The sequence below is a fragment of the Rana temporaria genome, chromosome 2 (assembly GCF_905171775.1).
Source record: "Rana temporaria chromosome 2, aRanTem1.1, whole genome shotgun sequence".
Classification (NCBI taxonomy): Eukaryota; Metazoa; Chordata; class Amphibia; order Anura; family Ranidae; genus Rana; species Rana temporaria.
The window spans coordinates 486,849,863-486,876,679 of NC_053490.1; the positions used below are offsets into that span (position 1 = coordinate 486,849,863).

A 26,817-nucleotide genomic window follows, 5' to 3' on the forward strand; every position below is an offset into this window, starting at 1 on the left:
CCTTTTTCTTCATTTGTTCTATTTGATCATTTGATAGCCGGTCCCTTTTTTTGATTATAGAGTATTGGTGAAACATTTTTTGTTTTATTTCATATATTATGTTTATATATCACATGGTGTTTTTCGCAGCTGCTTTTTGAATATGTTTTAACTTTGTGCGATATTAGTTTTCACTATACAAAAATGGGTGGAAAGTCTGAGGGATAAAATCTCAGGAGAGACTACAGGGACTTTAATATGTGCAGTCTGGAGAAAAAAAATGAGATACGCGCTGACGTAGCGCAAATATGCAGCCTTTGGCTTCAAGGGGTAACTTTTTTTAGAGCGGGCAGTCGGCTTTCTTGTAATAACACCAATGCAGCTAAACAGCCGCTCGGCTGGTATTACAAGCAGTGGGAGGAGATGTAAAAAAATCTAAAGGGAGAGTGTAAAAATAATTTTTTTTTTTAAGGAGCCCCATCCCTCCATGCTCACGTGCAGAAGTGAACGCGTATGTGATTCAAGCCCACAAATGTAAACAGTGTTTAAACCACACGTGTGAGGTATTGCCGCAATCATTTTAGTTCAAGACCTCCTCTAACTCTAAACGGGTAACCTGTAGAATTCTTCTTTTTTTTTATTTTTTATAAATTCTTTATACAAGAGAGAAGAACATGCGGAAATAGAGACCATGCTGATGTATATCACAGTAAATTTATTTTTTCCTATAATCTCGTACATATAACACACTATGAAAAGGAGAAATCTGCTTTCCAAGGGTAATCGCATTACATTTCGAGGGAACGTACTCCGCATGGGCATTTTTTTAAAGCGTCGCCTATGGAAATTTTCTTAAGTTCCGTAGTTTGTCGCCATCCCACTAGTGTGCGCAATTTTAAAGCATGACATGTTGGGTATCTATTTACTCGGCTTAATATCTTTCATATTCTAAAAAAATTGAGCTAAATGTATTTTTTTTTTTTTTTTTTAAATGCATTTGGAATGCCGCTGCGCAAATACAGTGTGACATAAAATTTTGCAACAATCAACATTTTATTCTCTTGGGTCTCTCCTAAATATATATAATGTTTTGGGGTTCTAGGTAATTTCCTAGCAACAAATACTGATTTTAACTTGTAAGCAACAAGTGGCAAAAAAAGACTTAGGCAAGAATGTGTTAAAGGAGTGAGTAAGGTTCAGGAGGGCAGTATTTTCATGAAGCAAAGCTCAATAACATGGGGACGTGACCCAAAGCTAGCAGGAGGAAAGTCCAAAAACTAACCTTAGCAAGTATTATTTTAGTGCAAGAATAGTTGGTGCTTGGAACAAACTTCAGAGTAGAGTAACTACGAGAGTTATTCAGTAGACTAAGGCCCAGTTTACACCAGATGCAGTTCTGTGTTCTTTTTTTCTGCACAAAATGCATGCACAGTGATTTCCATGTATTCCAATGGCTCTAGTTCACACCATGCAGTCCGTTTTCGGTCATTTTCTGACTGCATGGTGTGAACTAGAGCCATTGGAATACATGGAAAACACTGTGCATGCATTTTTAGTGCAGAAAAGGGCCCTGAAAGCAAATTTAAATATGATGGGGACAAACCTAAACCTATATTCAAACTTTATAGATCACCGAGTGTTTTTTTTTTTTTTTTGCCCTCACTCTCCCATGTTTCTGTGATGTATGTAGTACAGCATGAGAATTAAAATACAAATCTTTTTAAAGTTTTGATGGTTTTGTACAGACCTTTTCATACATGAACTTGAATTCTGGTTTAGTAGTTCTAAAGAACGACATTACTTCTAACGTCTTGCCCTCCCTCAACCTGAATTGACTGATAAGGCAGAACTATAGGTCTAACATTGCATCCAGATTTGTGCATCTCTAGATGGTTGACTGTCACTCAGAAATATTTTCTTAATTTTAGCACAATGGAACATCAAGGGCCTTCTTCATCCAGTGAGCCTCAGTCCAACCAGCGCTCCGTTATTCACAAACCGTTCACCCAGTCCAGAATACCTCCAGATCTACCTATGCACCCAGCACCGCGCCATATTACAGACGAGGAGCTGACAGTATTAGAAGGGTGTTTACACCGCTGGAGGACGGAGGTGGAAACTGACACTAGAGGTGTGTGGATGCAGCAATTTTCAATAAAATAATTCTGACCTCCCAGGTTTATAAGGGAGACATGGGCGACAATTCTCCTATTGTAATAGATCTGTCCAAGATGGTACTTGTCTGATACTCTGGGGAATAAGGCCCACTATATATGTAAGATTGGAATAACTGAGCACAGAGTTGCAGATGATGATTTACTAGTGTGTGAGGTAAAGTAAAGCTCCAGTTTTTTTTAGGTTACTCTGGAAATTCAGCTATGGCGCCTTAAAGCGAAGTTTCACCCACATATTTATGTTCTCACCACCTGCTTCATTGCAGCATTTAAGCACTTCAGCCCTGGAAGATTTGACTGCTCAATGACCAGGCCATTTTTTGCGATATGACTAGAGGCCGACCGATATATCAATATATATTGAAGAAATCGTCATCGGCCGATTTTTGTGTAAACCAGGCCGATTTGCGGCTTTACCCGGCCCTCAGGGCCGCCAGCAGTTCTGACCAGGGCCCCACTCCCGCTACAGCATGTGAAATTAATTCTTCACCCGCACACTGCCGGTCACTATATCGAAGGGAAGGGGAAAGTTTCACTGGCACGCACCGCCCCCCTCCCCCCCGGCGGGCTCTACCAGGGGAACAATAATACTTCATTAGCATGTCACAAGCCGACTAGTAACTCCCCCCAGCAGGTGATCGTGGCCAGCACTAGCTAGCTCTTCCTTGCCTGCTAAGGAGGAGTCGGCTGGCTGATCAGTTATGTTATGTGATTGGCTGATCAGCGTCTATCTGCATGCACCTAGCCCTATCAGGTGCATGCAGATAGATACCAGCATGGATGGAGGGTAAGTCAAATTTAATGTGTGCTACTGTGCCCCCCTGCAGACTTTATTGAATCTCTTTTTAAAGGGAAACCCGGCTGAGGCTGACAAGCTGGCATTGAGAAAATGGATAAGGATGACTCTGGATGGATATGATTGTTACATTGTGGAGATCCTCTTCATAATGTAACTCTCATCCCCACCCAGCACCATCCACCCCTCTCCACAACGCATCCCCAGCACCATCCACCCCTCTCCACAACGCATCCCCAGCACCATCCACCCCTCTCCACAACGCATCCCCATACAAAAATCGGACTAAAATATCTTTGTACACAAACAGTTCAAATCTTGGCTGGTTCCTGCTGAACTGGCTGAGATTCAAACTGTCTAAGGCCAGCCTAAGTCCTTTTACGGCTTTCATATCTTTTAAAAAGGTGGTTTCTGCAGAAACTTCCAATGGATGGCGCTGTTGTTGTAGCTGATAAATAATGTCAAAAGCACACCTAAGTTCTCTTTACGAGCCTCTGAATGCTGTCTTGTGGCAAAAAAGGCTCACGGTGAACATTTTGTTTTTTTTTGTATAATCTAAACCTAATCTATAAGAATGTCACATAGAATTATAAATGATTTTGCAAGGCATCTTCCTACATTCAAAATGTATAGATCTTTCATAGTGCAAAGTAGGGGGTGATAAAAGTAAAATCACATGGGACTATATGTAATTTCAGCATCATCCTTACTATGCACTTGAAAGGCAAGAAAAAAATGAGTGACATTTACAGAATAAAAGGATTAAACCAGAAAAACAGGGAAAGCTAAAAGTAATACATGTGGTGTTTGCCGATACCTGAAAAATCAGAGCCCATTGCCAAGCCTATGTATGGGGTTGAAGCAATAGACAGTACATGGGGTTTTGCCCTCAACGTCTTCTGTATAGATCAACAGACAAGTTTGCATTGTCTTAACAAATAATTAGCTGTTCAGCTTACAAAGCATTGCTAGATCAAGCGATTTGTCTGTTTTAAGTAACACACCTCTCTTTTTACAGATCTACAGGACAGTATCGGTAGAATACACCGGACGATAGAACTCATGTACTCCGACAAGCTGATGACACAAGTATGTGTGATTCTTTTTATATACTGAACTAGCTGAACACCCGGCGTTGCCCGGTCTTCCTATCTTAACCTTTTGGGGAGGAAAATCATAGTAATATAAATATACCCATCTTTTATATAAGGGTGTAGGTAAGGGTTAATTTAACTGTCATATATTTTTATTTGGCATATAAGTAATATGTGTACCAGGTATTATTGAAATATCTCCAGACGTACAGAAGTTATGTGGGAACATACATTTCCCATTGATTTGCATGGGACTTTAAACAAAAACCCTGACCCTCACAAATGGGGGTAGTTAAATTAACTATCCTATAGTTTAAGTGGACATATAAGTAACATGTGACCAAGTGTTATCGAAATATCTACAGCCGTTTGGAAGTTATGAAGTAACATGTATTTCCCATAGAGTTGAATGGGACTTTAAAGAAAAACCCCGACCATGGCAAATGGGGGTGGGTAAGGGTTAAACCACCTATCCTATGTTTGTTGCTGACATATAAGTAACATGTGTGCCAAGTTTCATGTTAATATCTTTAGCCGTTTGGACGTGATGCTGGAACATACATACATACATACACACACACACAGACACGTTGAGTTTTATATATATATAGATTATATCCTGCCTGGAGAGGATCAGTACGTGATTCTCTAGTGTTGGGGTCTCCAAACTGCGGCCCCTGGCTTGTCTTTATCTGACCCTTGGGGGAGTGTTCATCTCACTGATATGAGACATTGGGGGGATTTACTAAAGCTAGAGAGGAAAAATCTGGTGCAGTTGTGCATGGTAGCCAATCAACTGCTAACTTCAGCTTGTTCAATTAAAAACGTGGAAGCGGATTGGTTTTTATGCAGAGCTGCACCAGATTTTACACCCCCCAGTTTTAGTAAATCAACCCCATTATTCTGCCCTCTGACAGCTATGATGGGGCTACATTTCTGCCACTGACATCAACAATGGGGTACTATTTCTCCCCCTTAGTACCAAAGATTAAGGCACGGTTTACTCTCATTGATGGCCTTTGTGTAGAAAGTTTGGAGACCCCTGATCTAGTGTGACGTGACAGACACTGTGGATGCTGGGTGGGGAGAGTACAGAATGAGCAGCTTTTGTTGCTCTGCTGTCATTCAATGCTTCTAGAGAGCTCTGTGAATTATTTTGAATCAAAGTAAAGTCTGTGTACATCATCAGGTGTTTCCCAAGCAACCACCAAAAATAAAAAGCAGTTGCGGCATAGAGTGATATTTATTGTTCATTAACCTCTCGGCACCTGGTCCTTGGTGCAGAGGGGCTGCATATTCCTGTTATTTTCCCCCAATACACCTGTGCCGAGAGTGCGCTCCCGGCACAGTTCCTGACTCTTTACCGAAAGCCCCAATCGCTCCTTGCAATCGGGAGTTTTCGGACCACATGATGGCCAATCACGGTGAGCCGCACCCCGCCTCCCAGGACCATAAACCTCTTTAAGGGCTAGGAGGCGCCAAGAGATTAAGCAGCATTATCAAGATGATGACAAATATATATATAAATGAGGTTTTAGTGGTTAGCAGTAAGCTTAAGCCTCGTACACACGATCGGACTTCAAACAAACTTTTCCGTGGATTTTTGTCAGAAGGGAGTTGGCCGGGCACACCCAGAGCATACACACGCTCGGGCTTTTCTGCAAACTTTCCTAAAACTTTACCAACATCACATGTTTTTTTTTTTGCTCTTTTCTGCTCTTTACCGCCACCCTTTGGTCAACTTCTGCTATTGTTGATTTTAACATTGTTTCTGGGAACGCGTATTTGTACTTTGGACAAAAGTCCGATGGATTTCTGTATGCACGGTCGGACTAGGCACCATCAGACTTTTGTTGTCGAAAAGTTTGTCCGTTTGCAGAGCGAACTTTTGTCCGATGAAAACCGAGAAAGTTTGTCCGATGGAGCGTGCACACGGTCGGATTTTTTGGAAAACGCTCATTTTAAAGTTTGTTGTCAAAAAGTCTGACCGTGTGTACGGGGCTTTACTTATCTGCATGGCATTTTCATGTTCTCCCTGTGCCTTCATGGGTTTTCCTCCGTGTGGTTTCCTCCCACACTCCAAAGACATGCTGATAATGTATTTGGTTCCTGTGTGAACATTTGAGGTATGGCCCTTGGTCTGTGAGCTCCTTTTTAGGGTAGGGACTGATGTGAGTGTAAAGCTCTGTAAATTCTCTGCACTATATAAATACAGTGACCGATTTCCTTTCCTGTTCTCAATGTCAGGAAAGAAGGATCAATCTCATCACACAAAAACCTTCCAAGTAGTGAGGGATGCTTGGAAGCAGCTGTTATCGCCACTAGAGTAGCCCAAGGCTCTGTTCACACTAGTGTGACTTGTCATGTGACTTTGGTCACACAAGGTCGCATGACAAGTCACAGCCCATTGATTTCTCTAGAACTTGTTCCAATCTGTGACTTAAAGTTGCAGCAACTTTGAAAAGGTTACTGCACTACTTTGATGCAACTTTCTTGCGACTTAAGTGCCAGAGCGTTTAAAGCCGCATCAAGTTTGCACTCAAAATTGCGGAACTTTGGGGTCGCTGTAGTGTGAACGGAGACTTAAACATAAGTTTCAACTGGTTGAGTCTGTGGAATTGTACATGGGGTCTGGCAATCAATGGTCACCTAAACACTTGAATATTTTTTTTGCAAATTCGTTCCAGGTTCCATACAGGTTACATGCAGTGTTGGTCCATGAAGGCCAGGCTAACGCGGGACACTACTGGGCATATATTTTTGACCACAATGAGAAGAGGTGGATGAAATATAATGACATCTCAGTTACTAAGTCTTCATGGGAAGAGCTAGAGCGGGATTCCTTCGGAGGGTACAGAAATGCCAGCGCCTACTGTTTAATGTATATAAACGAGCATGAACAGCACCTAATACAAGGTAACTTTAATGCCAGCCAAAATTAAAACCTACTTATTGAAATTCACTAATGGCGCAGAATCTACTTATGCAAGTCATAATTTTCTTTTTAGGCACAGATGTAGTCAGGGCTCAAGTCCTGCGGGAACGCGTGGGAACTGCGTTACTGCACTTTTTTCACAGCAGGAACTCCGTTCCCTTTGCAGGACTAGAGCAGCCGAGCCGCCCGAGCCAATCCTTCACTAAGGTGAGATTGCCCAGCTCGAGTTATCGCGGGATTTAGAAAGAACTTGCTTCTTTCTAAATCCCGCGATAACTTGCATCAGACCTCCGCAATGTCTCCTGGGAACAATGACAAAAGCTCCCAGAAGACATTGCGGCATCGGGGAAGTGACGGAATACCCGCACACTACCTGGTGAATCCATATACAGGAAGCGGCCAGTAACATAAAGGATTACTAAGGTACAGTGGATCGAAAAAAGAAAAAAAAACACGCGGTTTAGTAATTATGCATATGAGCGTATCATTTTTATTTTTTTTGGTGGAGGAGTGGATCTTGGGTGGGAGTTCCCACACTTTTCCCCCCAGAACTTGACCCCTGAATGTAGTACATGGTGCTGTATGCTGGGTGTCCACTGCTTCCCCTATGGCTATCTATTATGATGCATGTTCTTCCACTGTGAAGGCTCTCAAAAGTTAGAGGATGACCCTGTGTACATGTACTGATAAGATGACATAGAAGTGAGTTCAGGAGAAGTTGAGAAAAATGCCCAACTTCTCCTAAACATCAGTTTACCAGCAGCAGCAGTGTACATGAGGCCTTAGAACTATACATACCCGGGTGCCTTGACTGGGCTCTGAGGCTTAGTATTTGCTAATGTGTGCAAACTAAACCCCTGTTTTTAACAAGTACTGTTAGACAGGACAATTCGGTTGGTTAGCAGGCTGGTCGGATGAGCCGAGAACTCTTTTGGTTTGGTTTTGCATGCGTTGCCCTTCCATTCGCTCTTTGCTGCAAAGGCTAGTTATAGATGAGGGCAGTGGCCATTTGTTTATAAGTATGTAGTGTACCAGTTATTGATCTGTTAGTCTGGGAACCTCTTTTGCTTACCTATTTACAATGCAGAAATGTATTCCCAAACATATCTATCACATATAAAATGGATCAACATCAACACAGAGATTTTAGTTAGGTTGTATAACCACAAACCCTCATTGATTAGCTTTGTAAACTAGCAATGAAACCCTCGTTGATTAACTATTTAAACTAGCAATGAGATTTTACAAGAAGAGAGAGGAACATTTGTTGCCGAGACAAGATTTGCCCTTCACACTTGTCGGGAGCACACAGAAAATCAATCTTAGGATTAAGTCAGAGTGAACAAGCTGCATGTAGTGTAATCTCAAAATAGGTCTCCATAGTCTGAAACATAGTGCTGCACGCTTCTCTGTCCCTACCGCCCCCCCCCCCCCCCCGGCCCTTCATTTTTGTGACTCTGTGTATCCTTGCCTTTAAGGGGGCTTACTGGAGTTGAACTCTGCCAACAATATTCAGCTTTTGCCATCTCTTAATGTTTTAATATTTATTATGACACACTTAAACTGCTAATGCCTCCCTTTCCAGAGGAATATGACAAGGAGACAGGACAGGTGCTGTCCGGGATGGACACCTTACCTCCTGATTTAAAGGAATTTGTCAAAGAAGACAACAGACGGTTTGAAAAAGAGCTTGAGGAATGGAACAAGGAACAGCTCCGGAAAGCCGAGCAAGAGAAGATGCTGATTTCTCAGAAGACCATAAAACCGCCTCCAGCTTCTGTGTCTGGTATTGCAGATGTCTCTTTTATGGGGAGATAATGTATATTTATCTGATATATATATATATATATATATATATATATATATATATATATATATATATATATATATATATATATATATATATATATATATATATATATATATACATACTGGAAATCAAATTGGGGCTTGTGGTATGTCATTTTTGAAACTTTTAGTCTGTACTGTAAATACAAGAGGCTAATGCCCTGTACACACGATCACTTTTTGTGATGAAAAAAAAAAAGACATTTTTCCAACTTCATCATTAAAAATGAAGTTGCCCACACACCATCGTTTTTGAAAAATGATGAACAAAGCGACGGCACTCTAAAGGGGAAGTTCTATTCGCCTTGAGGCTGCTTTTAGCTGGTTACTTGTTCGTAAAAGACGATTCGTGCTTTTTTGTCTGTTACAGCGTGATAAATGTGCGATCTCCATTATGAATGGTAGTTTTACCTCCCGTCTCAAAACTTGCTTCTGGGCATGTGCGGGTTTAAAACAACATTTTTGCCCACACGATCATTTTTTATGACACAAAAAATGACATTTTAAAAAATGACATAAAAAATTCAAGCATGTTCGAATATTTTTTTTGTCATTTTTCAGAAGACATAAAATGACATTTTGCCCACACACGGTCATTTTAACCAGTTCCCGACCCGCTCATGTACATATACGTCAGCAGAATGGCACGGACAGGCACATCAACGTACCTGTACGTGCCCTGCTTGACGGGGGTCGGGGGTCCGATCGGGACCCCCCCCGGTACATGGCACGGGTTCGGTAATCTTCAGGAGGTATGCGGGGGCGGCGGTTCGTTTTTGTCCGCCCCCTCCGGATCGCTCCCCAGCCAATCAGCTTCCTCCCCCGCCCTCCTCTGCCTGCATTGTAAACACAGGCAGAGGTGGAAGTGATGTCACCGCTCCTCCTGCCGGTATATTCGTCCGGCGGAGGAGCGGAGACATCACACAGTGAGTACACAAGCACTACACTGACACACAGACACATAGGCTTACGATCCCCCCCCCCCCCGATCACCCCCACCAGCCCCCCCCTGTCACACTGTCACTAAATTGCAGTGATCATTTACTGATCACTGCATTTAGTTTCAGTGTGACAGGCAGTTAGTGTTAGGTCCAGGATAGCCCCCTACCCCCCCAATAAAGGTTTTAACCCCTTGATCACCCCCTAGTTAACCCTTTCACCCCCCTTTTGCCAGCGTCACTAAGCGATCGTTTTTCTGATCGCTGTATTAGTGTCGCTCGTGCCACTAGGTAGCTATTTTTTTTTTTAGGTTCGCCGCCATGTTTTTATAGCGTTAGAAAATTTATGGGGGTACCTAACGCTATAAAAACATGGCGGCGAACCTAAAAAATAAACTAGCTACCTAGCGGCACGAGCGACACTAATACAACGATCAGAAAAACGATCGCTTAGTGACGCTGGCAAAAGGGGGGTGAAAGGGTTAACTAGGGGGTGATCAAGGGGTTAATAAAACCTTTATTGGGGGGGGGTAGGGGGCTACCCTGGACCTAACACTTTTAACCCCTTGATCACCCCCTAGTTAACCCTTTCACCCCCCTTTTGTCAGCGTCACTAAGCAATAATTTTTCTGATCGCTGTATTAGTGCCGCTAGGTAGCTAGTTATTTTTTGAGGTTCGCCCGCTAGGTTTTTATAGCGTTAGGTACCCCCATACATTTTCTAATAAAGGTTTTAACCCCTGATTGCCCCTAGAGTTAACCCTTTCACCCCCTATTGCCAGCATCACTAAGCGATCATTTTTCTGATCGCTGTATTAGTGTCGCTGGTGCCGCTAGGTAGCTAGTTAGTGCCAGTAACGCTTACACCCACACGCAAAGCATACTCCCCCCATATGTGGAATTACACCCCAAAATACATTCTGCTGCTTCTCCTGAGTACGGGGCTACCACATGTGTGAGACTTTTTGGGAGCCTAGCCGCGTACGGGACCCCAAAAACCAATCGGCGCCTTCAGGCTTTCTAAGGGTGTAAATTTTTGATTTCACTCCTCACTACCTATCACAGTTTCGAAGGCCATAAAATGACAAAATGGCACAAAAAAAACCCCAAATGACCCCATTTTGGAAAGTAGACACCCCAAGCTATTTTCTGAGAGGGGTGTCGAGTCCGTGTAATATTTTATATTTTGACACAAGTTGCGGGAATATGATAAACTGATTTTTTTTTGCACAAAGTTGTCACTAAATGATATATTGCTCACACATGCCATGGTTATATGTGGAATTGCACCCCAAAATACATTCTGCTGCTTCTCCTGAGTACGGGGATACCACATGTGTGGGACTTTTTGGGAGCCTAGCCGCGTACGGGGCCCCGAAATCCAATCACCACCTTCAAGATTTCTAAGGGCATACATTTTTGATTTCACTCCTCACTACCTATCATAGTTTTGAAGGCCATAAAATGCCAAGATGGCACACAACCCCCCCAAATGACCCCATTTTGGAAAGAAGACACCCCAAGCTATTTGCTGAGAGGCATGTTAAGTCCATGGAATATTTAATTTTTTTGCCCCAAGTGATTGAATATTGACCAAAAAAAATAAATAAAAAAAATTACAAAACGTTGTCACTAAATGATATATTTCTCACACATGCCATGGTTATATGTGGAATTGCACCCAAAATACATTCTGCTGCTTCTCCTGAGTACGGAGATACCACATGTGTGGGACTTTTTGGGAGCCTAGCCAAGTACGGGACCCCAAAAACCAATCACCGCCTTCAAGATTTGTGTGAGTGAAATCAAAAATGTATGTCCTTAGAAATCTTGAAGGTGGTGATTGGTTTTCGGGGTCCCGTACGCGACTAAGCTCCCAAAAAGTCCCACACATGTGGTATCCCCGTACTCAGGAGAAGCAGCAGAATGTATTTTGGGGTGCAATACCACATATAACCATGGCATGTGTGAGAAATATATCATTTAGTGACAACGTTTTGTAATTTATTTTTTATTTATTTTTTTGGTCAATATTCAATCACTTGGGGCAAAAAAATTAAATATTCCATGGACTCAACATGCCTCTCAGCAAATAGCTTGGGGTGTCTTCTTTCCAAAATGGGGTCATTTGGGGGGGTTGTGTGCCATCTTGGCATTGTATGGCCTTCAAAACTATGATAGGTAGTGAGGAGTGAAATCAAAAATTTATGCCCTTAGAAATCTTGAAGGTGGTGATTGGTTTTCGGGGCCCCGTACGCGGCTAGGCTCCCAAAAAGTCCCACACATGTGGTATCCCTGTACTCAGGAGAAGCAGCAGAATGTATTTTGGGGTGCAATTCCACATATAACCATGGCATGTGTGAGAAATATATAATTTAGTGACAACTTTGTGCAAAAAAAAATCAGTTTGTCATATTCCCGCAACTTGTGTCAAAATATAAAATATTCCATGGACTCGACATGCCTCTCAGCAAATAGCTTGGGGTGTCTACTTTCCAAAATGGGGTCATTTGGGGGGGTTTGTGCTATTTTGGCATTTTATGGCCTTCGAAACTGTGATAGGTAGTGAGGAGTGAAATCAAAAATTTGCGCCCTTAGAAATGCTGAAGGCGGTGCTTGGTTTTCGGGGTCCCGTACGCGGCTAGGCTCCCAAAAAGTCCCACACATGTGGTATCCCCGTACTCAGGAGAAGCAGCAGAATGCATTTTGGGGTGCAACTCCACATATAACCATGGCATGTGTGAGCAATATATCATTTAGTTGACAACTTTTTGTAATTTATTTTTATTTTTTTGTCATTATTCAATCACTTGGGACAAAAAAAAAATATTCAATGGACTCAACATGCCTCTCAGCAGTTTCCCTGGGGTGTCTACTTTCCAAAATGGGGTCATTTGGGGGGGGGTTTTGTACTGCCTTGCCATTTTAGCACCTCAGGAAATGAGATAGGCAGTCATAAAATAAAAGTTGTGTAAATTCCAGAAAATGTACCCTAGTTTGTAGACGCTATAATTTTTGCGAAAACCAATAAATATACGCTTATTGCGATTTTTTTTTACAAAAGACATGTGGCTGAATACATTTGGCCTAAATGTTTGACTAAAATTTAGTTTATTCGATATTTTTACTTTTTGTTATAAGAAAAAATCATTTTTTTTCGAAATTTTCGGTCTTTTTCCGTTTATATCGCAAAAAATAAAAATCGCATTGGCAATCAAATACCATCAAAAGAAAACTCTATTTGTGGGAAGAAAAGGACGCAAATTTCGTTTCGGTACAACATTGCATGACCGCGCAATTACCAGTTAAAGCAGCGCAGTGACAAATTGTAATAACACCTTGGGTCTTTAGACAGCGTATTGGTCCGGGGCTTAAGTGGTTAAATGACATTTTTAAAAATGTCATTTTATTTCATCACAAAAAGTGATCGTGTGTACAGGGCATTAGAGTATGTACAGCCAAAACCTTTTGTTTTGGGCAGAGTAGTGAAGAGTTAAAATTCCTACCAGTTTATTTTTTTGCTTTCATTGTCCCATTTCAGAGATTGCCTTTACTTCCATTCTTGAAAACGCAACGAAGTGAAAGCAAATCTCATGGGCAGAATTCACATCTTAGACAGTTGTCATCGTGACAGGTGTCCCCATTTGAATATGTATCGCCTCTTGTACTATGCTATTCAGGTCGTCCGCTTCCATATTTTTCTCATTCGGGGGGTAGCTTTGTGTTTGCAAATTGCATCAGATAAATGACACTTATAACCCAGTTGGAAAGCCCTATCATGTAAGATTTATATGCAATAGAGAAGGATTGCCGCTCTAAGCCCCAGTCCTCTAAAGCACACGCCCTTTTAGGATCTTACAGGTGCTGGCTCTGCCACAAACTAGGAAGGAAGAAAAAATCCTGGACGGCCACACACCGTTGAAGGCATCTTTGTTGATATCTTGTGTAGCAGATGAAATCCAATACAGTCACTTCATGTTACAGAAAAAATAAAGCTACTGACACTTTTCACACCATAGGAAGGTGCTTAACTACTAGCCGACCAGCCACCGTCATTATACGGCGGCAGGTCGGCTCTCCTGGGCGAGAGCCCGTAGCTATACGGCGGCTCTTTGAGCGGCCACTAGGGACACCCGTGCGTGTGCCCGGCGGGCTCGATCGCCGCCGGGCACCCGCGATTGCTCGTTACAGAGCGGGGACCGGGAGCTGTGTGTGTAAACACGCGGGGACCGGGAGCTGTGTGTGTAAACACGCGGGGACCGGGAGCTGTGTGTGTAAACACGCGGGGACCGGGAGCTGTGTGTGTAAACACGCGGGGACCGGGAGCTGTGTGTGTAAACACGCGGGGACCGGGAGCTGTGTGTGTAAACACGCGGGGACCGGGAGCTGTGTGTGTAAACACGCCGGGACCGGGAGCTGTGTGTGTAAACACGCCGGGACCGGGAGCTGTGTGTGTAAACACGCCGGGACCGGGAGCTGTGTGTGTAAACACACAGCTCTCGGTCCTGTCGGCAGGGGAAATGCTGATCTTCTGTTCATACAATGTATGAACATAGGATCAGTGTTTCCCCTAGTGAGGCCACCCCCCCCCCCCCCCCCACAGAAGAACACACCCAGGGACATACTTAACCCCTTCCCCGCCCCCTAGTGTTAACCCCTTCACTGCCAGTGGCATTTTTATAGTAACCCAATGCATTTTTATAGCACTGAACGCTATAAAAATGCCAATGGTCCCAAAAATGTGTCAAAAGTGTCCGAAGTGTCCGCCATAATGTCGCAGTCCCGAAAAAAAATCGCTGATCGCCGCCATTACTAGTAAAAAAAATATATTAATAAAAATGCCATAAAAATACCCCCTATTTTGTAAACAATATAACTTTTGCGCAAACCAATCAATAAACGCTTATTGCGATTTTTTTTTTTCTACGAAAAATATGTAGAAGAATACGTATCGGCCTAAACTGAGGGAAAAAAATGTTTTATATATTTTTGGGGGATATTTATTATAGCAAAAAGTAAAAAATATTTATTTTTTTCAAAATTGTCGCTCTATTTTTGTTTATAGTGCAAAAAATAAAAACCGCAGAGGTGATCAAATGCCACCAAAAGAAAGCTCTATTTGTGGGAAAAAAAGGTCGCCAATTTTGTTTGGGAGCCACGTTGCACGACCGCGCAATTGTCAATTAAAGCGGCGCAGTCCCGAATCGCAAAAAGTGCTCTGGTCTTTGGGCAGCAATATGGTCCAGGGGTTAAGTGGTTAATCATAGCTATGATTAAGCACCTTCATGCCGTGTGAAACGCGTCAGAACTTTTCCTGTTTTCTGTAACATGAAGTGACTGTATTGGATTTCATCTGCTACACAAGATATCAACAAAGATGCCTTCAAGGGTGTGCGACCGTCCAGGATTTTTTCTTTCTTCCTAGGATTTGTATGCACCAGAGATATTGATTACGATGGCTTTAATGTTTTTTCCACCTCTCCACACAGGTCCTGTAAAAGAGCCCGAGTACTTGGAGCAGCCTACGAGAGCGGAGCTGCCTGAGGAGTCAATGGAGGAAACCACCAATGCCATCTCACAGGCAGCAACGGAGTCTGAAGACAAAGGCCCAGAGGCAGTCCTGCAAACGGTTAGAATATAATTTTATTTTATGTTGATTTGAAAGCCCATCTTTGCATAAGTTGCTTTGCTCTAGGAGTCCATAAACAATGGGCCAGTCTTACAAGTATACTTTACAGGCCACAAAGGCCAGCACCAACAAACACTAATATTGCTGTATTAAGTGGATGCTGAAAACTTAAATTGCATGTTGGCCTTTTCTGTCTCTACTGAAACAACTAAACCTCCCAACAGAAATCCACCCAACTGCTGTTATTACAATACCAGGTGATGGCTTTATGCATAGTCCCTCATTAATGTTGTTTTAGTGTGAAGTGCTCATGTAATCCAGCCGAGGGTGAAGCCATCATTTTGGCTTTGGAAAACAATAAACCTCTACAGGGAAGTTGTATAGTAATCCACTTCAATTAACCTATTTGACTGGGGTTGTCCCTTAAGCTCAACAGGCCTATTTCTGTATAATGTAGCCCAGGGGTCTCCAAACTTTCAAAACAAAGGGCCAGTTTACTGTCCTTTAGACTTTAGAGGGGCCAGACTGTGGCCAGTGGGAGTGACCAATGCCCTATTTTTGGTATTCACAAAATAGTGCCCCTATTGGTGTCAGTGGAAGGAATATTGCCCCATTGTTGATGTCAGTGGGAAGAATAGTGTCCCATCGTTGGTGCCAGTGGGAGGAATAGTGCCCCTTTATAGGTGTCGGTGGAAGGAATATTGCCCCATTGTTGTCAGTGGGAAGAATAGTGCCCCATCGTTGGTGCCAGTGGGAGGAATAGTGACCCTTTATAGGTGTCAGTGGAAGGAATATTGCCCCATTGTTAGTGGGAAGAATAGTGCCCCATCGTTGGTGCCAGTGGGAGGAAATTTTGTCCCATCGTCAATATAGGGATAGTGCCCCAAGTTTGGGATAAAGGCGGGCAAAGGGCCACATCTGGCTCCCAGGACTCAGTTTGGAGACCAATGATTTAGCCTATCTTTTAAGTCTTTTAGACCTCATTTGTGAAAGGCCTAGGCGTTCTATACTGGAGCAGACCATCTTGTTCCTTAGCAGTCAGATGCCGCCTACATGCAAGCACATATACAGGCTGTGCCACCTGGCAGTGGATTGCTGTTTGACCACAGGGGGTGGTTTTATACAGCTATACAGACATGGCCTCAAAGTAAAGGGACAACAGTCTGTTGTAGAGCAGTTCTTTGGCTCACCAACAGCTGATTATTTTAAAAGCCTTCAATGAGAATGTAAAAAAAAGTATCTCCAAGGCACAGCTTAGCTTCCATACAAAAAGAGGGGAACTTTTTAGTTTATATTTGGATGTTAAAAACATGTTTGCTTCCAAAGCACGCATTTTGTACAGTTTTCTGGTACAGCCTCATTAGTAGTGTTGTAGGGATAGCTCCGTATACCCATTAACTAAAATCAGCATTTCAAACATCTAGGCCCGGATTCAGAAAGGAGTTACGACGGCGTATCTCCAAATATGCCGTCGTAACTCTGAGTGTGAGGCGTCGCATCTCTGCGCCTGATTCATAGAATCGGATACGCCTCACTGTTGCCTAGATACGAGCGGCGTAAGTCCTCCTACGCCGTCGTATCTTGGGGTGAATATTTACGCTGGCCGCTAGGGGCGCTTCCGTAGATTTACGCGTAGAATATGCAGAGAGCTAGATACGCCGATTCAGAACGTATGTGCGCCCGGCGCATTGATTTACATCGTTTACGTAAGGCTTTTTTCGGCGTAAAGTTACCCCTGCTATATGAGCCAATATATAGGCCAATGTTAAGTATGGACGTCGGGACCAGCGTAGAATTTTGCGTCGTTTGCATAAGTCGTACAGGAATAGGGCTGTGCGTAAGTTACGTTCACGTCTAAAGCATTGACTATTTGCGGCGTATTTGGAGCATGCGCACTGGGATAATTTCACGGACGGCGCATGCGCCCTTCGTTAGGAGTGTCAATTACTGGGGTCACGATTAATTACCATACACACGCCCCCTACCAGCCTATTTTGAATTAGTCGGACTTACGCCGGCCCCATATACGCTAGGTCGCCGTAACTTCGGGCGCAAGTTCTTTCTGAATATGGGACTTGCCTCTCAAAGTTTCGGCGGCGTAGCATATACGAGATACGCTACGCCCGCCTTAAAGATAGGCATTTCTTTCTGAATCCGGCCTATGAATCCGGGTCTATGAAATTTTAAATGCATTACTGTTTGAACTCCATTTTTTGAGTTCATTTTACATTTCTGGCTCCACTTTATATGGAGCAGGAAGGATTTTCTGTAAAAAATGCCTAAACTTAGTATTTTCAATAAATGTGGTGAACACTAAAAAAGGCACTCGTTGTCATTGACCATTTACAAGCATAGGACAACTGATGGGGTTCTTTCAGAGGAGTCACAGGATACACCACTGACTAATACCCCCATATTTTTACTTTGTGGGGGCTGAATCATCCTGGACACTTCGGTTGAGTGAATTTCCTTGCCGTTGGTATATTAGTTTAAATCGATATCAAATATCAGGCACATCAGCTTAGTTGTGTTAGATTTTCAGAGGTGTTCTTTGAAAATTGTAGGTACTCTGTATGTACTCATGGACACGACCACCAAAAATTGCAGTGCTTTTATCAGTACTGCCATGTTTTTTTTGTTTTTTTTTTTATTATTATTTATCTGAACGCAGTTCTATCTATTGCTTTCTTTGGGCCCACGCATACAGTTCATGAACATAAGTAAATATGCACTGTGTTCAGAACTGTAAAATCAATATTAAGAGAATCTGCATTTGAGGTCACTAGTTGCATGTACACAGGTAAGGGTGTAAACACATATATACGGGGGGAGCTGCGGTGGCTCAACGCGATTGGCACTGGCGCTACAAGCCATTCACCTCTGCAGCTAGAGGTTCGGATCCCGGTCTCAGCTACATGTGAATTGAGTTGGTGTACTCAGCCCAGCTCCTGGTGGGTGTGCTATGCGAGGTAAGCTTGCGCTTAGTACGCCCACCCCCCTCCCGCAAAAACCACCACACTTACACGCACTCGAAATTGGGTTAACGTGCACGCACTTTGACCACGCGGTCTCTAAAAAGAGAGGCGAAGGACTAACGGGGGTGGTTGAGCGGGCTAGATCCTCTCACTCCCTTATAGGGAGTCCCTCTGCCCCGTTGGGCTTCAAAGCGGAGCAGGTAGGGCGGGCTGTGTGGGAGGACTCCCTCACACACCCGCCATTGCCACCTGGGGCATGGAGAAAGGTGACAGATTGCCTCTGGGGGAGGCCTGCCTACTCCCAACTCCCAGTCCGGCTCCTCTCTCAAGTACACGCACAAAATACACAAAAAAAAAAAAAGGAACACATGTATAAGTTCACCATTGGGAACATGTTGCGTGTTCCATCTCTTTTTAGGGTGAAACGTGCAACATGTTCCCACTTCTGTAGCATCTTCTTGATCCGCTGCATCTAGTGACAGCAAGCAGGAGATCTTCTCCCCCACTCGCTGTCACTATTTAAAAAAAAATAATGTGGCCAGTGCCAGGTTTCACCCCCCCGGCCGCATCATTCATTCGCAGGGATCTGTGGAAGGGACACCTACAAGTCCCATCAGCCTTTGCAGCTGTCAGCTTGTAGTTCTCAATGAACTACCAGGGCGCTGTTGCTGTTAATTCTCCCTTTCAGTGTGTATCTGCCTGCCCTTATGAGGTACGAGCAGACAAGACACACTGACGAGTCTGCAGGAGTCCTGGATTGCACCCATGACCTGCTGATGACTGGTGCAATGTTTTCCAGTCTCCTAGTAAAAAACAAAAAATCAATGCACACTTTTTTTACCTACAAAAAAAAGGTAAACTTATCCTTTAATGAAATGAAAGTAGAATTGCACCTATCTAAATGTACGGACTCACTTTACAACCATTACTTGTATTATTTTTTACGCAGGATCTTTCTGCCAGCAATACTGATTATATCAATATTCATCATAGCCATGTACACGTACCCTTAAGACCTCATTCACATCGAACATAGATTTTAAACCCGCATTTCAGTGCGACTGTGTGGCTTCCTGCACAGATGTCTATTGAAATCGCTCCCGAAGTCGCCAAAAGTAGTGCAGGAACTTTGCGACCCCAGACCAATTGGGACAATGACGATGCTGGCAATAGGCTGCGATTTGACATGTGATGTGAACAGGGGCTAAAGAGTATTGGTAACATGTATACACTTTAGGGAGGAGCTAAAATGAAAAATGCATTTGTGGGAACTTGGTACAAGTAGGATTCCATCCATTCTCATGGTGTTAGTTAATGGCTATTTGCTGCTGCTTAGTGTGTTTTTAAAATCTAGGACATTCTTTATATATATATATACATACATACATACATACATACACCGGTATATGCCATTTTACCTGCCAAGGGTCACCTATGCCACACAGCCCTACCTAGCAAAGGAAAGAGCCTGGTGTGTCTCTGCTGCCATTTCATTTTAAAGTGGAATTCTAGGCTAGATCTACCAGACCCAACTACCCTGTAGATGGAAGATGCTTATGCTTAATTATTCCTAGGCTCAGAGGTGTAACTAGAACCTTTCGGACCCCAATGCAAGAAACCATGAAGGGGCCCCCTTAACTGCTGGGGCCCTTTCCACTGGTGCTGGGGGCCTTTTCCTCAGGTTCTGCTCCCCTTCCCTCCGAGCCCATATCGCAGGGCCCATTACGTTTCTGCAACTTTGGTGTGATTAGAGCGCCAGAGACTGCGATGGTAAATCACAAAATTCGCAAGCAAGTTGCAGCAGTGTGAACCGAGCCCATGTTCTGCAGTGGGCCCCCTTCCTACCATCTTTCCCCTGAACCCCACATTGGAGGAATGCCAGGACCTGGTAACAAGTGCAACCTTTGCAGCCCTGGTAGTTCTGTCACTGCTCAGGGTTTTCCAATCCAGTCACATGATCAGCGGGCAGCTTCAGGGGAGAGGAGGGACCACTGACAACAGATGCCCCATGGTAAGCCTCTGGGTGATGTCACTACCCAGGCATTACTTTGCATCGTCTGCAGGTCTCCTCTGCCCTGAAGCCAACCGCTGGGGAGATCATGTGACCGGACGGGAGTAGGGTTGCCCCATCCCTTTAATCCAGGACACACATTACTTACACAGGTTCTGTGGCTGATTAAGGTGGTAATTAAACTTGGTGCCTATTCTGCATTAAATCAGCCTCAGAACCTGTGTAATTCATATGTGTTCTGGATTAAAGGGATTGATGTGGCAACCCTAGACGGGAGCATCCTGTAAGTAAAGCATCTGCCTTCTACAAGGTAGTTAGAAGATGAGTGTGGCCCCTTACATTCCAACACACCCAATTGTCTCGTTGTGCTGTTTCTCCCTTCCCCTCTCTGAGCTCTTCTACAGGAGACTGGCTAACTCAGGTCAAGTATTTACACCGCTGTGAAAAAAAAAAACACGTTTAATAATGTGTTAATATAGAGCAGCACCATCATGCCTTTTATAACTGCCTGGAGTTCAGCTTTAAGTATATGTCATAAAAGTAAACTGGCAAATGGCTAAATACATTGCTAAAATGCTTTTATGTGACCTGTTTTACCTGGAAAGGATTATTTTCTTTTTCTATTTATGCAAAATTTGGAATTTTGTATAGTTTAAGGTACAGTTTTTTACAATTTAGTATTCACCATTCTGTATAGCCATGCATTAAGCTTTGCTAATATTTTTTAAATCTCAGAGTAAAAAACAAAAATAAAGCGCCACCTGCTGTTTCTGATAACACGTTTGCAATTTTTCTAAACATTATCTTTAAAGTGATATTAAACCCAAAACATGTATTATATTTCAGCTTGCCAATCATTGGATGTGGTGGCTGCATCACTTTTCTTTTGTCTTTTTTTTGTCCTCTGTTTTTACCTGATGATCTGTTCCGTAACACACCTCCTGTTTTAGTGAGACACAAGTTTGGAAGTATGAGCTCAGGAGGCATGGCAGACAGCAGCATTATCCGTTGTTGGCGTCATTCACACCAGAAGCGAAAAACTGCTTTAAAAAAACAAATAAAAAATGGTAATATTTTAATAGCAATTTTTGCCAGCGTTTACCTATGAGTGTGTAAGCTACATTTAGTAGCGTTGGTGTTGAGGAGCAGGGCCACTGGTGTCCTTAAACAATGAATAGCTGGTTGTTAAGGAGCCGGCCGCCACGTCCCTAGCAACAAATTATCAAGCTGTAAGCGGGGTTCCGTGCTGACAGCTGAAGGTTAACTAGACTGCTGGCAATGAAAAATTAAGAAAAAAAAAAAACAGCGTAAGGGTCCCCCCAATCCTTACCAGGCCCTCCCAGGTTTTGTATGGATTTTAAGGTGAACCCCGCTCCAACATTTACCACTTCAGCCCCGGACCATTTGGCTGCCCAAAGACCAGAGCACTTTTTGCGATTCGGCACTGCTTCGCTTTAACCACTTGCCGACCGCCGCATGTATATGTACGTCCACAGAATGGCACGTACAGGCACATTGGCGTACATGTACGTCCCCGGCTTTCCGCGGGTCGGGGGTCCGATCGGGACCCCCCCCCCCCCCCGCTACATGCGGCGGTCGGATACCCGCGGGGAGCGTTCCCGGGACAAGGGCGCGGCTATTCGTTTCTAGCCGCCCCCTCGCGATTGTTTCCCAGAGCTGAAGAACGGGGAGAGCCGAGTGTAAACACGGCTTCCCCGTGCTTCACTGTGGCGGCTGCATCGATCGAGTGATCCCTTTTATAGGGAGACTCGATCGATGACGTCAGACCTACAGCCACACCCCCCTACAGTTGTAAACACACACTAGGTGAACCCTAACTCCTACAGCGCCTCTTGTGGTTAACTCCCAAACTGCAACTGTCATTTTCACAATAAACAATGCAATTTAAAAGCATTTTTTGCTGTGAAAATGACAATGGTCCCAAAAATGTGTCAAAATTGTCCGAAGTGTCCGCCATAATGCCGCAGTCACGAAAAAAATTGCTGATCACCGCCATTAGTAGTAAAAAATAATAAAACTATCCCCTATTTTGTAAACGCTATAAATTTTGCGCAAACCAATCGATAAACGCTTATTGCGATTTTTTTTTTACCAAAAATAGGTAGAAGAATACGTATCGGCATAAACTGAGGAAAAAAAATATTTTTATATATGTTTTTGGGGGATATTTATTATAGCAAAAAGTAAAAAAATATTGAATTTTTTTGAAAATTGTCGCTCTATTTTTGTTTATAGCGCAAAAAATAAAAACTGCAGAGGTGATCAAATACCACCAAAAGAAAGCTCTATTTGTGGGGAAAAAAGGACGTTAATTTTGTTTGGGAGCCACGTCGCACGACCGCGCAATTGTCTGTTAAAGCGACGCAGTGCCAAATTGTAAAAACGCCTTTGGGCATTTAGCAGCATATTGGTCCGTGGCTTAAGTGGTTAACTGACAATTGCGCGGCCGTGTGACCTGGCTCCCAAATGAAATTGACGTCCTTTTTTTCACACAAATAGAACTTTCTTTTGGTGGTGGTTAATCACCTCTGCGGTTTTTATTTTTTGCGTTATAAACAAAAATAGTGTGTCAAAAAAGCAATATTTTTTTACTTTTTGCTATAATATCCTCAAAAAATATAAAAAAAAAAAAGATTTTTTCCTCAGTTTAGGCCGATACGTACTCTTCTACATATTTTTGGTAAAAAAATTGCAATAAGCGTTTAGTGATTGGTTTGCGCAAATATTATAGCATCTACAAAATAGGGGATAGTCTTATGGCATTTTTATTAATATTTTTTACTAGTAGTGGCAGCGATTTTTATCGTGAGTGCGACATTATGGCGGACACATCGGGCACTTTTTACGCCATTTTGGGACCATTGTCATTGATACAACAATCGGTGCTATAAAAATGCACTGATTACTGTAAAAATTACACTGGCAGTGAAGGGGTTAACCAGTAGGAGCCGCTGAAGGGGTTAAGTGTGGCCTAGGGATGTGTTCTAACTGGGGGGGGGGGCAGCTATGTGTGACACGACACTGATCACTGCTCCTGATCACAGGGAGCTCTGATCAGTGTCCTGTCACTAGAAATTGGGAAATGCTTGTTTACATCAGCATTTCCCTGTTTTTCCTCTCCGTGAGACGATCGTGGGTATCCCAGCGGACATTGATTCCACAGTACTCGCGGTCATACTCACGGAGGGCACGTGCCCCACAATGCCGCATCTTAAAGGGGACGTACCTGTATGCCCAGCCGAGCCATTGTGTCGTCGTAAATCGTCGTGCGCTGGTTGGCATGTGGTTAAAAAAAGGTGTGGGATCCTCCCCGAAATCCATACCAGACCCTGTGATGGAACACAGCGGAAGTCGGGCGCACTAAACTTGGAAGTGATGTAGAGGTATGTCACTTTGCTTACAGCGGCCACTCGCCTGGCAGTTCATTGTGAGCGGTCCGCAAATGGTCAAAAGCAGTTACAGCAACCCATTTTTTTCCCTTTTTGTGATAAAGGCATGAATTAAAGGATGATCATTAATAAGCACCCCTTCCAGTGTTAAGTGGTTTGTCTCATCCATGGTAACTGATACATTCCGCTGGAGAGCTTGTACTTTTGAAAAACAGATTTGGTGGCTGGATCACTAGATGGAAGAGAGGCTAAATAAATTAAACTAGCACAGCCATCACATCTAAGAATTGGTAAGCTGCAGTATCATAAATGTTTGCTTTTGGGTTTAATATCAGTTTCTTCCCGGGGTGTGAACTTTCACTGCCAATCTCCTCTTTATGTTGCAGTTCCATGCCAGTGATTGGCTCAGGAAGTCAAAGCTCAGAAGCAGTAATCAGAGAAGAGGGGATTGGCAGGGTAACTTCAGTTACAGCTTAAGAGGGAAGGACAGCGCTAAAAGTTTCTCCAGCTACCCTCTGTCCAAAGCTGTAATGTTTATGTAGAGTTCTTGTCATTTAACAAATAGACTATATATAGTAGTAATACTTTAAATACATTTTTTCTTTTTACACTGTGGGAAGGGGCACTGCTCTGCAATGGTAATCTAGCTAATAATGTATTCCCATCATCTCTCTTTCCTGCAGCCCACTGATAACACCACAGTGCCAGCAGCTCCCAGCCAGCGTGTTGTGGAGGTGGCGATCCCTCACGTAGGGACTTTTGTTATTGAGTCAGAGGAGGGGGGTTATGACGACGAGGTACCATTTTTATTTTTTACCATTCTGGCTGCTGAGCACCATCCTCCCCCTCCTTTTGTGCCATTTCTTCCCTTCCCCTGGAGCTATTTGTTTCGCTGCCTGACTGTTCCACTGTGGCATGCCAATGAAACTCGACTAATAAAACACCTTTACTTTACACCAATCATCCGAGAAATTTGTATGCATGCTTTATGGGAGGTGGCTGACTCTGCTTGGGAAGATGATGCCTAACACTTGGCTTAACCCTTTTTTCTCTTGGTGAAAGGTCTGCAGTACCTTTTTTAGATAGCTAAATTGTAGCTGATATCCAATCAGTGAGTCTGCTTGCTATTTTGCTCTAAAAGTTTCTTTGGACGTGTTGCCATCTTTTTAAACACTACACTGTTGTAACTAGTTTCCATATTTAAAGGGGGCATTGAGTGCCGGTTTTACCTAGAATAAATATTTGATCTTGCTAGTTGAATCACCTGTGGTTTTTCTATGGGTGGCTCAATTGGTGAAATTAATCCCACTGGTATTCTAACCATCTGCTTTTGTTCATTTAAGCTTTTGTATGCCCGTGGTTCTAGGCTTTCTGATGTATACTCCACAGTATAGAATAAACCATTGGGGTATCAAGAGAGAGCTTAAAGGCGAAGTCCAGCCTGATCTCATTTGGCTGGGCTTCTCCTATGGGTCAGAGGAGTGCAATTCATTTTCTTCAGCAGAGAGCGGTCTGAAGTCTGCTCTCCACTGATGTCACTGGAATCAGTCGAGGCACCGCATCATCCCGACTTCCAAAGTCTGGACCCTTGACTGACGGCAGTCTCAGTGATCCCATCAGACAGCCACTCCCCACCCCTCCACAGCTCCATGCTCCAATGAGCGTGGAGGAGCAGAGAGGGAGTGTCTGCAGTTCTCTGCTCAGGGAGGAGTGAGAACCGAGCCATCGGTGGTGTTCGGTGGCTCGGTTTTTGATGCTGCATCCACCTAGGTAAGTATAAATATCCCCCCCCCCCAACCAATACTTCTCTTTTAAATATGACCTTGTGGGAGAGGTTGATAGACAATTTACTGGAGGCAAAACTCTCCACTGGTTAATAGTTTGTTTTTGTTTCATTAAAATTGGCATGGCTGTGTAGGGGAAGGGCATTTTCAGAAGGCAAAATAACAGTAATGGCATGTACACAAATTAAAAAAAGTATGGCTAAAGCTTTTTTGGTTCTACTTCTCCTATCGATAACATGAGTGCAGTTTGTTCTGTACTCCTGTGACCCACTTTCAACCAAAAGTGGGCCAAAGCCTGCTATCAACTAAAGTCACTCAGCAGGTCCAGGCTGTGGATCAATGCCAAGCATCTGGAATCCACCCAGATACTTGGACCAGCAGCTGGCTCAGCCTCTCAGCGATCTGCCGACAGCCTGAACCAGCCACTCCCACCCTCTCCACAGCCCAGCGCTCCAGTGGGCACAAAAGGGCAGAATGCTGACTGTCACCGGCTTTCTGCTCAGAGCAAAGGCAGAATGGAGTGATCAGTAGTGTTTGATCACTCAGTTCTCAGTGCAGAGCTGGCAGGGGACAGATGCAGCATTGGACTGAGGCTGCATCCACATAGGTGAGTATCAAGCTGCACACCCGTTTGGATTTTGCATATAGTTTTATAAATCACTATTGTGTAAATGGCTTCCATGTAGTTTATTACCTAGCAGGTAGACTCGCTTTACGTCGTCGTTGGTAAGTTTTGATGATCTACTGAAGGGCTATCTGATGTTTGGCTAATTATAACCTTAAAGGGAACTTGTACTTTTGCCCATGTTGGTCAAAGCCTTTTAAATGGCAATGACGCCAGCAGCTTATACTTGCCCTTGGTTAGCTGGGAACAAAGAGGCAACTCTGTGTGAGCTCCAAGTGGGGCTGAAGACTCTCTCCCTCCCCCATGGGACATGTTGGATACCTTTTGAAGCCACGTGCCAAGCATTAGTACTGTCACATGGTAGGAAAGGAATATGTGCTGATAGTGTGGTCTCCAATGAAGTATGTAATGTAACATTTAGCTTCAACCTACTTTATATACCTAACCATAAACATCTGTCTAATACCAACCCCACTATGACTACATTTTAGTAGTAGTACCCTTCCGTGTTTTAGCTAGACTCATTGAGCACAATAAAATATTCCCCAGTGAAGTATTTGTTCATAGCCCGACACGTGTAATTTCCAACTTTCAATGCTGCTTTCACCTGATCTTTCAGG

General features: G+C 43.5%; 1 protein-coding gene across 1 annotated transcript in view; it reads left to right on the top strand.

The window, feature by feature from the left end:
- USP25 (ubiquitin specific peptidase 25) overlaps window positions 1-26,817 on the top strand; it is a 200,803-nt gene that overhangs the window by 131,611 nt on the left and 42,375 nt on the right. The window contains exons 14-18 of the mRNA XM_040338805.1: window positions 1,908-2,110; window positions 3,968-4,038; window positions 6,731-6,959; window positions 8,564-8,764; window positions 15,253-15,392. Of these exons, the coding sequence (XP_040194739.1) occupies window positions 1,908-2,110; window positions 3,968-4,038; window positions 6,731-6,959; window positions 8,564-8,764; window positions 15,253-15,392 (844 nt within the window). The remainder of the gene's footprint in view (window positions 1-1,907; window positions 2,111-3,967; window positions 4,039-6,730; window positions 6,960-8,563; window positions 8,765-15,252; window positions 15,393-26,817) is intronic.